The 14,925-nt window shown below is 37.8% G+C and overlaps 1 protein-coding gene and 1 long non-coding RNA gene across 2 annotated transcripts in view; one reads left to right on the plus strand and one right to left on the minus strand.

The window, feature by feature from the left end:
• LOC139155192 (vomeronasal type-2 receptor 26-like) overlaps positions 1–7,568 on the minus strand; it is a 123,983-nt gene extending 116,415 nt beyond the window's left edge. Inside the window, exons 1-2 of the mRNA XM_070730280.1 lie at positions 7,342–7,568; positions 4,783–5,071 (exon numbers count right to left, since the gene is read on the minus strand). Of these exons, the coding sequence (XP_070586381.1) occupies positions 4,783–5,071; positions 7,342–7,568 (516 nt within the window). The remainder of the gene's footprint in view (positions 1–4,782; positions 5,072–7,341) is intronic.
• The window catches only part of LOC139155194 (uncharacterized), a 54,277-nt gene that overhangs the window by 17,411 nt on the left and 21,941 nt on the right, over positions 1–14,925 (plus strand). The gene's annotated exons all lie outside the window — the stretch shown is intronic.

Below are 14,925 nucleotides of genomic sequence, written 5' to 3' on the forward strand. Positions count from 1 at the left end.
AAGTTTTGTTCATAGGGTATACAATCCAATGTGTAAGTATGGTAATATCATTTTGTTAGTGTAAACTAGTGTGTTTCAATAGGTATTTAGCATGTTAAACATGTGCACCTATAACAGAACTTAAAACAGAATACAGGAATTGGAAGGGACCTTGGAGGTCTTCTAGTCTAACCTCCTCCTCAATCAGGGGACCGTATACTATTCCAGGCAAGTAGCTGTCTGGTCTCTTTTAAAAAACCTGCAGTGTTGGAGCATCCACAACTTCTGAAGACAAGTTATTCCACTGATTAATTGTTCTGAGTGCCAGGAAAGTTCTCCTTAGTTCTAGGTTGTTTCTCTCCTTCAGTTTCAATTCGTTGTTTCTTGTCTTGTTTTCCGGTTTTTGGAAAATAGGTTTACCTAGCCCCCCTATACTTTGTGGCAGCCCCTGAAATATTGCACACTGTCATGTCACTGTGAGAAAAGGAAAAATAATGACACAGGATCCAGGTGAACAGGAACAGACGTTTACTATCTCGCTAATCAAGTGGAGGCCAACTCAGGTAGAGAATCACACCTGATGAAGGCAATTGACATCTTCACACATCCATTTTTGTACCAAATCAACAATACATATGTGACTCTCAGTATACTGAACATTCCCATAAGTAGTGACGTGAGCAATGACATAAGCTCTTTAAGACCCACCTTTGTCGTCAGTCATGGGGGAACTGAGACATCTCCCCCGGGCATTTACAATTTATGAATGGTATGTCTGTATGTATGTTTGCTTAGAAAATGGGGTTATTTAAATATTTTTAAATAGTAATTTAGATTTGTTGTAAATTGTTTTCACTTTGCTGTGAGCCGCCCCGAGTCTGCGGAGAGGGGCAGCATACAAATCTAAATAATAAAATAATAAATAAATAAAATAAACTAAATATGTTCTTAATGTGTTTTTTCCTCTTAGGGACTAGCCCCGGTTGTATATCCTGTTATTCACACAATGATCCAAAAATAGAATATGTATTTAATTATTAGATTTGTATGCCACCCTTCTCTGAGGACTCAGGGCAGCTCAAAGCATATAATATAACAATACAGTACAACGGCATATCTAATTAAATTTTAAATTACAATCTAAAAATCAAATATTTTAAAATAATATACCAGTTCAATCATACAACATATATCTCATTTCGTTGGCCAGGGGGTTGAGACCCAATTTCCCCAAGCCTGGTGACATACGTGGGCCTTAAGACTTTTACAGAAGGTGAGGAGGGTGGGAACAGTGCAGATCTCCAGGGGGAGCTGATTCCAGAGGGCCGGGCCCCCCACAGAGAAGGCTCTTCCCCTAGGCCCTGCCAAGCGACATTGTCTGGCTGATGGGACCTAATCAGTCGCTGGGACTCATACGGCAGAAGGAGGTCCCACAAGTAATCTGGTCTGATGCCATGTAGGGCTTTTACCAACACTTTGAATTGTGTCCGAAAAACAATTGGCAACCAATGCAGTCCGCGGAGTGTTGGAGAAATACGGGCATGCCTAGGGAGGCCCTTGACCGCTCTCGCAGCTGCATTCTGCACGATTTGAAGTTTCTGAACACTCTTCAGAGGGAGCCCCATGTAGAGAGCATTGCAGTACTTGAACCTCGAGGTGATGAGGGCATGAGGGACTGTGAGCAGAGACTCCCTGTCCAAATAGGGCCACAACTGGTGGACCAGGCAAACCTGGGCAAATACCCACTCGCCACAGCCGAAAGATGATGGTCCAATGTCAGCTGTGGATCGAGGAGGATGCCCAAGTGGTGCCCATGTAGTGCGTAGGCTAGCACCGGTGCTTTCCCGTACCAACGCCTGCCCTGCCCCACTGCCTGCGCTGCCGCCGTTCGCCCCAAGAGCGAGAGGAGAGCGTGGCAAGAGGGTCGCTGGGGCAAACGGTGGCAGACAGTGGCGAACGGGCACTTACTTGTTTGCTCATTTCCGGGTTTTTTCGCTTCTGTGCATATGTAGAAAGGAAATGTCATTTGAGTATAAAAGACAACTTGATATCACAATATGGCTGCCCTTTGGTTCCCTTCTTTACACAAAATAAACCATCTTTACATTTTCCTCTCAGTCACCCCCAGTCCTTTTCACTAGACTAGACACACACAATTCCTGCAACTGTTCTTCATATGTTTTAGTCTCCAGACCCTTAATCATCTACATCTCTACATCTTTTTTATAATATGGTCATCAAACTTGGATGCAGTATTCCAAGTGTGGTCTTGCCAAGGCATTATAAAGTAGCATTAATACTTCACATGATCTTGGTTATTTTATCTGTTAATGCAAGCATTTTTTGGCTTTTTTTGTTGGTGCCACACATTGCTGGTCCATTTTTAAGTGATTGTCCACTAAGACAGTGTTTTTCAACCAGTGTGCCGCGAGACATGGTCAGGTGTGCCGCGAAGCTCAGAGAGAAAGAAAGCAAGAGAGAGAGAGAAAGAACAAGAGAGAGAGAAAGCAAGCAAGAGAAAGAGAGAGAGCAAGAGAGAGCAAGAGAGAGCAAGAAAGCAAGAGAGAGAGAAAGAGGGAGGGAAGGAGGGAGAGAGAAAGACATAGAGGGAGGGAGGGAGGAAGAAAGAGAGCAAAAAAGAGGAAGGAAGGAAGAGAAAGAAAGAGGGATGGAGAGAGAAAGAAAGAGGAAGGAAGGGAGAGAAAGAGGGAGGGAGAAATAAATAGAGTGAAGGGGAGGGAGAGAGAGAATTTTTTTGTCCAAACTTTTTTTAGTCACCACTCCCCCCCCCCCCCCACTCAATGTGCCCCAGGGTTTCGTAAATGTAAAAAATGTGCCACGGCTCAAAAGAGGTTGAAAATCACTGCACTAAGACACCAAGATCCCTCTCACAGTTACTACAACTGAGGCAGGTTTCACCTAATCTGTAAGTGTACATTTAGTTTTTCTAGCCTAAGTGTAAAACCTTACATTTCTCTACATTGAATTTCATTTTGTTAGATAGGTCCAGGGTTCAAGTCTATCTGGATCCATCTGGGTCTTCAGCCTATCTTCTGGGGTGTTGGCTATTGCTGCCACTTTAGTGTTGTTTTCAAATTTGATGATTTCCCCATTTCTCCCCACATCCAAATCATTCATAAAGATATTGAAGAGTCCTTGGGGGTCCCCAACTGCTGGTGTCCCTGCACGCAGACATAGTTCCATTGAGGACCACAGGCTGACTCGACCTGGGCATGATGCTCTCTATCCCACATATTTTTAGCTTACCATGAAATGGGTTGTGGTTTACTTTGTCAAAGCCTTTCTGAAATCCAAGTGCTATATATTACACGCACTGCATTTTACTGGTCCACTAACAGTATTTTTTCTCAAAAAATGAAATAACATTTATTTATGATCTGTTTTTTTATCCTGTGTTAGTCCTGGTAAGTCATTCATATCTATACTGAATAGCAACGGTTCAAATATGTATCTTTCCTTCCTCCCCTTGGTAAGCATAGATCCTTCTTCTTGTGGCCCCATTGAGCCCAAACCTCCCTCTCAAACAAGGGCCTGGATCAGGGCCAACAGCCTGAGCTCCATTTTGAAGACAATCCATTTTCTCCACCATATTTCTCTGTTCATTGTGTCAAAAGCTGCACTAATATCTAGAATCCAGCAAATCTTGTTTTACATCACTGATATAGATTAGATATTTCAAGACCAATTTGAGGCAATATATGATTATTAACTAATGCATTATTTCTTATAAAATCTACATAGCTTTTAACTCTACCTAAAACATTCCGGTTCTTCTGCCAGGAATGCATTTTTTCTCAAATTTAACTAAGAGGATGATGGCATAGATTTTAGCCACAATATCTGCTAGTCCATTTGGTCTATAATTGCTAGAGTCCTTTTTATTCCACATTTTAGATAGCTAAGATGCTATTATTGCCAACTTCAACCTGAGTGGCTAGGGCAGGTCTTGTCTTCTAAAATGAAGATGCCAATAGAGGCTCCAACAACTAGGGATATTTTTGAACAGTTAAATAGTTGGTAGAATATCTTCTTCATTGAATGTATTTTTTTTTAATTTCAGGCCTTTTATGATTAAACTCAACATGAACATAATGGGGTAAAACACTGACATTTTTGCTAATATGGAGAAAAGCAGCTTCTCCATCATATTTCTCTGTTCATTGTGTCAAAAGCTGCACTAACATCTAGAAAGCCAGCAAATCTTGTTTTACCTCACTGATATAGATTAGATATATCAAGACCAATTTGAGCCAATATATGATTATTAATTTCTGCATTATTTCTTATGAAATCTATATAGCTTTTAACTTTACCTAAAGCCTTCTAGTTCTTCTGCAAGGAAGGCATGTTTCTCAAGTTTAACTAAGAGGATTGACCCTATGATTTTTATCTTAAGGTGGAGAAAAAATTAAAAAAAATACTGTAGTTGAACTAAGAGGATCGTGGCATAAATTTTAGCCACAATGTCTGCTAGTCCATTTGGTCTGTAATTGCAGGTTTTGTCTTCTAAAATAAAGATGCTAATAGAGGCCCCAACAACTAGGGATATTTTTGATCAGTTAAATATTGGTAGAATGTCTTCTCCAGAGAATGTATTGCTTTCATTTCAGGCCTTTTATCATTAATCTCAACATGAACATAATGGGGTAAAACATTGACATTTTTGCTAATATGGAGAAAAGCAGCTCTTGAATTCCATGAAGAAGACATGATTGTATCTATTGCTCACCCACCATCACCCATCATCTATTTTTTACTAGATGGAAAAAACCACACACAAACCTGTGGGACTTTGTAGGTGCCTACTAACGTTGACATCTGGATGGAGATTTCCCTTGAAGCTACATCAAGAAGAGCCAGAAGGTTCTCCTTCCTTCCACAGCCGTAATTGGGGACATTGGCTTCTCCTGTGGAGAGAATGTCCAGCAAGGCATCTGAAGTGTGGAAAGTGCTCATGTAGTTGTCATGGATATTGTAGCCAAGTGTGAGGTTGTGCATGAACTGGGAATTCTTGTTGATCAGTTGAATGTTGAAAAGGAATAAAAAGCGAAAGAAAAAACCATAAACATCCCTATTGTAAAACAAAACTGTTATTATGATCAAAAGCAACAACAATACTTCTTTTAATATATAATCTTCCACAAGCCTGCTGACCCTTAAGTGAGGATTGAACCAAAAGCAATGATCAGTTACACAAATATGGAAATCGACTGAAGTACGGCAACTACAACTGATTCCACTACAACTTTAACCTTGTGTTCTGTTCGAAAAAAGTTCCTAATGTTATGTTCCCGGGTCACCCTGACCCGGACCGAAAACTCTTCATTTGCAGTGCTTATGTTTGGTCTTTTTGAAATCTTTTTTCACCTGGAAACATGTTTGAACATTTCTGCACACAATGGAATGAAAATTGAACTGAAAAAATTAATCCTTATTGGTTTATTTTGCACATAAATGTGCCTCCCCCCCCCCGTTTTTGTGAAGGTTTTTTCAATTTATGGATAGTTTTGCTTGCAAAATCCATTCTATTTTACTAAAGTTGGTGTGGGATTGGTAGCTTGAACATTTCTGCACACAATGATATGAAAATTGAACTGAGAAAATTAATCCTTATTGGTTTATTTTGCACATAAATGTGCCTCCCCCCCCCGTTTCTGTGACATAGTCTTCACTTTATGGATAGTTTTGCTAGCAGAATACATTCAATTTTGCTAAAGTTGGTGTGGGATTTGTAGCTTGAACATTTCTGAACATAATGATATGAAAATTGAAGTGGAAAAATTGATGCATATTGGTTTATTTTGCATATAAAGTTATTTCAATTTATATAAAATTTATGCTGTTAATTTCAAATTTACATACTTTTTTTTAGTAAAATGGATTTCTTTCATAAAATTAGTTATCTGGCTACAATGTGGTTGATTTTCAAAAGGATATTCCAAATATTTCTAGACAAATATGTATGAACAGTGACAATAATGGCACACAGCAAGGCCGGGGGGGGGGGTGTCCCTTTTGTGGCAAAAATAAACCAATAAGAACCATTTTTTTCAGTTCATTTATATTTTTCTTATATTCAGAAATGTTCAATTTAGTATATCAAACCTTTTGGGGGGAAATTCCTTAGGGATTTGTAGACTTAAAAAATAGAAATTGACACGAAATTCAGAAAGGATGGGGGGAGGGGCTTTTTGATCAAAATAAAAATATAAGTCTCAATTTTTCCAGTTCAATTTTCATATCATTATGTTCATAAATGTTCAAACTAGTTTTCCAGTTGAAAAAGTTTTCAAAAATACCAAATTCAAGTACCTAAAAAAAAATCATTTTGGTCCGGGTCTATATGACCCGAACAGACTAAACGTGACTTTTTTTTTGCCCAGAAAAAAAAAATTTTCCCCACCCCCACAAATATTTTTTTGATGATCAGCATTGTTAAATTGAGTAAATGAATGCCTAAGATATTAAAAATATTTTGGATTTGAAGCCTGCGTAAATATAAAGTGAAAATGGTTTCAAGCAGCCGAGGGGGGGAGGGAGGCCTTATTTCTGATGTTAAAAAACCAGTAAGAATCATTTTTTTCAGTTCCTTTATATTTTTCTTATATTCAGAAATGTTCAAGGTACCATTCCCACACCAACTCCAGTAAAATAGACTGCATTTTGCAAGCAAAACTATCCATAAATTGAAAAAACTTTCACAAAAACGGGGGGGAGGCACATTTATGGGCAAAATAAACCAATAAGGATTAATTTTTTCAGTTCAATTTTCATTCCATTGTGTGAAGAAATGTTCAGACTACTTTCCAAGTGAAAAAAGCTTTCAAAAAGACCAAACATAAGCACTGCAAATGAAGAGTTTTCGGTCCGGGTCAGGGTGACCCGGGAACATAAGATTAGGGAGTTTTTTTTTTCAGCAAGAAAGAAACCTCCCACCCCCCCAAAAAAAATTCTCATAGAGAGAACCCCTGAAATGATGAAAAGTGATGAAATTTCAAGTTTCAGATATGCAGGGAAAATTTTTTACAGGGTCTCAAACCTTGATTTCGGGTCTCACAGACCCGAACAGAACAGCAGGGTTTTAAATGAAATTCATTATTGAAGGGATAAATTAAGGATTGAACAGAGAGAGGAAAAGAATCTCCAGCTCTTTCAGCTTTTTCTCAGACCCCTTTTTGAGTCTCTTTAAAAAAAACAGACAAAAGTGAGAAGCCATGGAAATCAAAATTATTCAGGAAATTAGACATATTCCCCAATACAGGAATAAATGGGAGGGAAACGGAAAATAAGGAGAGTGTTAGCAAAGGAGGGAGTGCAACTCCATCACCCTGAATGACTTACGGATCACGGAAAACAAACTGAAGAGAAGGAGCCACGTTGAAAAGCAACTTTGTATGCAATGTTTCATCTGCAGTGAGGACTATACCAATGAGATGGTCTCCTGGGCTGTAAAAGCTCTGTGGTTTATTTCCATCCCGGTGCTCCAAACTCAGCAGGCATTTCCTTCTCAGCTTCCCAGAGACTGGATGGAACAAAAGCAGTACCAGAAGCAGAAGCAGGAGGTCCATAATTCATGGGGTGGCTCAATCAATCTCCTTCCTGTTCCTCAAGAAGAATTAGAAGAATTCAGAGGATTCTCACAGAGTGGAATATGATGCAGTTGCTTCCCTGATTGAAACACAGCTTCACCTGGAAAGGAGAGAGATGTAGATGCAAGAGCACAGACTCTGCCTGTCCCGAAACTCCCTATTTCTCTGCCCAAAGTCTCCCCTGGAGGATTCAGCCAAAGAGCAGAGCTGAAACTTTTATCATAATTCTCCCTCTCAGGAGAAATCCCTAGATAATTCAACTTTGGGGAAATTAAATGAAAGGGAAATAATCCCCATATGGCTCATAATGGCAGGGCCAGAGATGGAATTAAATTGCTCATCTAGAATTGAGAAGTTTTGGAGCTCCATGCTTGAAACTGACCCCGGAGGGAATGCACAGCAACTGTGGCTGAAGAAACAAATAAATCTGAGATTTGTTGCCATAAAGACAAAATCCCAGGGGCCAGTTAATACCAGAGCATCTCACAGATCTTAAATAGCTGCCTACTGAGTTAAAGCCAACATGTATTTAACTTTATTTTGAAAGCTAAAGCTCAAAGGCTCCACACAAAAGGGCTGATGCAACTTTAGTGAAAAACTACTTGCCCGAACTTTGCAGAGGTAAAAAAGTATTTCTCTCCCACACATATACACACAGAGAGATATACACAAACACACCAACCCACCCACCCCAAACAAACAGAGAGAAGTTAAGAAAAACTTGCTAGCTTAGCAACCTGAAGGTGAATGGTCTTCAACTCCCAGAATTCCACAGTCAGCATTTAGGGACCTTCCTCCACTGGGCCTTGTGCTTTAGCTGCTTTTTCTCGGTGCCTGTAGGGGGCAGTCTGTGCTCTGGCCTTTAAATCCTAACTGGCCTCCTCAGGCAGTGAGTAGGATAACTAAAGCTGGCAAAGACCCATCTGTGTTTTTTTTAGGCCCATTCTCACAAGGCCTTTTGAACACGTTTGTTTGAAGATAAATAAATAAATACAGGAAGGCACAGATGTGGTCACATGTAGAACTACATTACCCAGAGTGCAAGACGAAGCAATAATTCATAATGGGAAGGAAATCAGAGTTCTTAAGCAAATCCCCAAAAAATTAAGGGACAATCGAAGGGGATACCGACCGTTGGCAGATTTGTTAAATCAAAGTAAAATTACCTTCAGATGGTTAATTCCGGAGGGGATGCTTATCACATGGAAGGGGAAAAAAATAAAAGTAAATAATGAAGTTATGGCTCAGGAATTTTATGATGAATTAATAGCGGAAGAGAGGGTGGAAACAGGAAGTCAAAAAGAGATAGAAGAACCCCAAGTAGATTCAGATAGCGGGAAAGAAGGAACCTCTAAAGATATAGTACAGGAGGAAGAAAGAATATTGACAAGAGCACAGAAAGAAAACAGGACAAACAGAAGACAAATAAGGAATTAAAGGGGGATGGGAACAGAAATTAAATTAATCTCAATTAATGTAAATGGCTTAAACTCATTTATGAAAAGAAATAGTATATTCAATAAATTACAAAAACAAAATTTAGACATTGTTTGTCTACAGGAAGTACACATTCCACAAAAAAATGAAAAGCAATTAAAAAATGAGAAAATTGGGAAAGTATTTACGTCCTTATCACATAACAAAAAAAGAGGGATTGCAGTTTACGTTAAAAAAGAATTAGATCCAAGGAAAATATATGCAGATAAAAAGGGAAGAACTTTAATCATGACAGTTAAAATTGTTAATGTATTTGTATCATTAGTAGTAATTTATGCACCAAATAAAAATTTAAAAAAATTCTTCTATAACTTGCACCAGAAACTGATTGAATTAGAAGTAGAAGACATTTGCATGATAGGTGACTTTAATGGTATTATTGATCCCATTAAGGATTATAAAAGTGCTAATAAAAATCGATATAAAAAAAGAAAAGTACTGCCAAAAACGTTTGATCAGATGTGTGAAGAATTAAACTTGAGGGATTGTTGGAGAACAAGGAACCAAAATAAAAAAGAATATACATTCTACTCCAATGCGCACCAAAGTTGGTCTAGGATTGATATGGCATGGGTTAATAATAAGATAGGAAACTTAATAAAACAAATTCAAATTGATAAAAACGATTGGGCTGATCATAACCCAATAAAAATTATATGGAATGAGGAGGAGAAGAAAAATAGGAGTTGGAGATTAGATCTACAACTATTAAAAGAACAAGAATATATAGATTGGATTGAAAGAGAAATGAAATTATTTTTAAAAGAAAATAACAACCCAGATACCTCCCTCCAGAATTTATGGGATACAGCAAAAGCCTATCAAAGAGGCTTAACAATAGCCTATAAATCAAGAAAAAACAAGGAAAAAAGACAAAATCAAAAAGAGTGGATATTTAAATTAGGAAAATTAGAAAAAGAATCCCAAAAAGACCCAGGAAACCTAAATATAAGGCAACAAATTATGCTGATAAAACACAAACTAGAATTAATAGAGATAGAAGAAGTAACTAAGAAACTAAGAGAAGTAAAACAAAATCAATTTGAGCACGCAAACAAACCTGGCAGATGGCTATCGTATAAATTGAGGAAAGAAAGAGAGAAGAAATTAATCCAACAATTAACAGATAAAAAAGAAACAACACATTACCAGTTAAAAAAAAAGAAAGAAATTGCATTAGAATACTATAAAGAATTGTATAGTGAAGAAAATATTAAGGAAGAAGACATATTAAAATATTTAGAGACATGTAAAATCAATTTAATAAGTAAAGAAGATAAAGAAATATTAAACAAAGAAATAACAAAAGAAGAATTGGAAAGAACAATTATGAAACAGAATAATAATAAAACACCAGGCCCAGATGGCTTCCCAATTGAATTCTATAAGGCAACATTCCATGTAACGGGAGAATTATTATTAGAAATTTATAATAAAATGTTAACGAATGGAGAATGCCCGGTATCATGGCAAGAAGCTAACATAACGCTGATACATAAAGAAGACACAGATCCAAAGTATATTAAGAATTATAGACCAATATCTCTGTTAAATGTAGACTACAAAATTTATATGTCAATTATAGCAGACAGATTAAAAAAAATATTAAACAAAATAATACACTCTGATCAGAATGGTTTCCTACCTAACAGACAAATTAGAAATAATATAAGAATTACATTAAATATGCTAGAATATTATGAAAGCCATAATGATAAGGAGTTTGCAATGCTATTTCTAGATGCTGAGAAAGCCTTCAATAACCTCAATTGGAACTTTTTCAAAAAATTAATAAATACTATGGATTTAGGAGAGAACTTTGAAAATACAATAAATAAAATATACTCCAAACAAAAGGCAAGGATAATTATAAATGGAGATTTAACCAATACATTCGATATTAAAAAAGGAGTGAGACAAGGCTGTCCACTATCTCCCTTAATATATATAATGTCTATAGAAATACTATTAAACCGAATTAGAGGGGAATCATCAATACAAGGCACCCAAATTAAACAACAAATTTATAAAACACAGGCCTTCGCTGATGATCTGGTCTTCTTCTTAGAGAACCCAGTTAGCTCAATGATATACTTAGTAAAAGAATTAGAGAACTATGGGAAAGTGGCTGGCTTAAAAATAAATAGGAATAAAACTAAAATATTAACCAAGAATTGTAATCAAGATTTAAACAAATTATTAATAAAAGAAACAGGTTTTCAAATAGAAAAAAAAATTAAATATCTAGGGATTTGGTTTACGACAAGGTATTCTTCACTGAAAGAACTAAATTATATGAAATTATTAACAAAAACAAAAGAAGATTTAGAAAAATGGTCAAAGTTAAATTTATCCTTAATGGGAAGGATCAATACAATAAAGTCTAATATACTTCCAAGGTGGCTCTATCTCTTCCAAACAGCACCAATACAATTAAACAAATCGTTCTTTGCTAAAATAAATAAAATAATTTCTAAATTTATCTGGTGCAATAAAAAACCAAGAATAAACATGAAAGCCCTACAAGATTTAAGAACAAGAGGAGGATTCGGTTTACCCAACTTAGAAATATACCACCAAGCCACTAAATTACTATGGATTAAAGAATGGGTCAACCTTGAAAATCCTAGAATTCTAACAATAGAAGGCCACGATATAAATGAAGGATGGCACGCACATTTGTGGGAAAAAGAACATTCAAAACATTCTCACTTTAAACAACACCAAATTCGGAATACACTATTGACACACTGGCGGAAAGTCAGGAAAAAACACTATAATGAAATACCCAGATGGCTATCCACTCTAGAAGCTCAAATTCATCCAAATATAATAAGCCAAGAACAAAAAATAACCTACGAAGTCCTATTAAATACTAAAGGAAGTCTTAAAACTAGAGAAAGACTTAAAGAGGAAGGCATAGCAATAGATTGGCTTCCATATTACCAAATTCAAAGCAGATATAAAAGGGACTTGGTAAAATTTGGAATATGTAATAAACAAAATGAAATAGACACTATGGTCAGTTAATTATAAGATGACTTTGTCAACACCATATAAAGAAAATCTTTATAAAATGTTCTTCCGATGGCATTATGCGCCAGCACGCCTAGCCAAAATGAATGTAAACATTAGTAACAAATGTTGGAAGTGTAAAAAAGAAGTGGGAACATACTACCACATATGGTGGCAATGTAACGAAGCAAAAAAATTTTGGATTCAAATTAGGGCATGGATGGAAGAAATATTGGGCTATAAAATTGAAATAAAACCGGAAATGTATTTATTAGGCATAATTAGAGGCAAACATAGCAAAGAAAATTACTACTTAATAAATCACTTACTTACTGCTGCAAGATTAGCATATGCACAAGTATGGAAACAAGATAAGATTCCAAACAAAGAAACGGTAATTAAAAAAATATTAGACTGCGCCAAATTTAGCAAATTAACATACAAAATTCAAAACCAACAAAATAAGGACTATTACAAAGTGTGGGGAAAAATTTACAACTGGGTGGAAATTAAGAAAAAGGTATAGTAAATAGAATTGTTATAAAATAAATCTTGTAAATATATCAAGTGTAAATGTTTAATGTTGTATTGTTTGATGTCTAAATGTTTGTAAGTCATATAAAATAAAATAAAAATATAAAAAAAAAATAGATTCATTCATTCATTCATTCATTCATTCTTTCATTCATTCATTCATTTATTGGATTTGTATGCCGCCCCTATCCGTAGACTAACAACAATAATAAAAAACAACATGTAAATCCAATACTAAAACAACTAAAAAACCCTTATTGTAAAACTAAACACACATACAAACAAACATAAGATGCATAAATTGTAAAGGCCTAAGGGGAAAGAATATCTCAGTTCCCCCATGCCTGATGGCAGAGGTGGGTTTTAAGGAGCTTACGAAAGGCAAGGAGGGTGGGGGCAATTATAATCTCCGGGGGGAGTTGGTTCCAGAGGGCCGGGGCCGCCACAGAAAAGGCTCTTCCCCTGGGTCCCGCCAAACGACATTGTTTAGTTGACGGGACCCAGAGAAGGCCAACTCTATGGGACCTAACTGGTCGCTGGGATTTGTGCAGCAGAAGGCGGTCCCTGAGATAATCTGGTTCGGTGCCATGAAGGGCTTTATAGGTCATAACCAACACTTTGAATTGTGACCAGAAACTGATCGGCAACCAATGCAGACTGCGGAGTGTTGGTGTGACATGGGCATATTTAGGAAAGGCCATGATTGCTCTCGCAGCTGCATTCTGCACGATCTGAAGTTTCCGAACACTTTTCAAAGGTAGCCCCATGTAGAGAGCGTTACAGTAGTCAAGCCTCGAGGTGATGAGGGCATGAGTGACCGTAAGCAGTGACTCGCAGTCCAAATAGGGTTGCAACTGGTGCACCAGGCGAACCTGGGCAAATGCCTCCCTCGCCACAGCTGAAAGGTGTTTCTCTAATGGGAGCTGTGGATCGAGGAGGACGCCCAAGTTGCTGAACCTCTCTGAGAGGGGCAATGACACCCCCAGGATGATGGACGGACAGATAGAATTGTCCTTGGGAGGCAAAACCCACAGCCACTCCATCTTATCAGGGTTGAGTTTGAGTCTGTTGACACCCATCCAGACCCCAACAGCCTCCTGGCAGCGGCTCATCACTTCCACTGCTTCGCTGACTGGACAAGGGGTGGAGATGTAAACCTGGGTATCATCTGCGTACTGATGATACCTCACCCCATGCCCTTGGATGATCTCACCCAGCAGTTTCATGTAGATATTAAATAGCAGGGGGAAGAGGACCGACCCCTGAGGTACCTCACAAGGGAGCAACCTAGAGGTTGACCTCTGACCCCCCACTAACACCGACTGCGACCAACCGGAGAGGTAGGAGGAGAACCACTGAAGAACAGTGCCTCCCACTCCCAACCCCTCCAGCGGGCGCAGAAGGATACCATGGTCGATGGAATCGAAAGCCGCTGAGAGGTCAAGGAGCACCAGGACAGAGGATAAACCCCTGTCTCAGGGCCCCCAACAAGATGAAATTCAATGTAGACAAATGTAAGGTTTTACACTTAGGCTAGAGAAACCAAATGTACAATTACAGATTAGGTGAAATTTGCCTCAATTGTAGCAACTGTGAGAGGGATCTTGGAGTGTTAGTGGACAATCACTTAAAAATGGACCAACAATGTTTGGCACCAGCCAAAAAAGCCCAAAACATTTGCATCAACACATGGATAAAATCATGTGAAGTATTAGTATCGCTTTATAATGCCTTGGCAAGACCATACTTGGAATTCTGCATCCAATTTTGATCACAATATTATTTTAAAAATGTAGAGACTCAGATGATTAAAAATCTAGAGACTAAACATATGAAGAACGGTTGGAGGAATTGAATATGTCTAGTTGAATGAAAAGGACTTTGAGTGACTGAAAGGAAAATGTAAAGATGGTTTCTTTTGTGTAAAGAAGGGAACCAAAGTGCAGCCATATTGTGATACCATGTGAAGCAGTATTATGTACACATATAGTATTTTTTGCTCATTGTGTGAAAAACAGGATATGAAACTGGGGCTAGTCCCTAAGTAAGAGGAAAAACCTCATCAAGAACATATGTTATTGCTCACGTCATGACTTATGCAAAGGGAGTTTGAGAGAGGACCATGTAGCAGTGTGTTCCCCCGGCCAATTTAGCAGGAAAGAATATGACAAATGTGTATGGGTGGAAGGAGAGGGTGGGACTGGATGACCACCAAGGTCCCTTCCAACTCTTGTTAAATGTGTATGGGTGGAGGGTGGGGGTGGCCCCCTACCCCACCTATGGGGCCTCC

Source organism: Erythrolamprus reginae (assembly GCF_031021105.1).
Source record: "Erythrolamprus reginae isolate rEryReg1 chromosome 13 unlocalized genomic scaffold, rEryReg1.hap1 SUPER_13_unloc_6, whole genome shotgun sequence".
Classification (NCBI taxonomy): Eukaryota; Metazoa; Chordata; class Lepidosauria; order Squamata; family Dipsadidae; genus Erythrolamprus; species Erythrolamprus reginae.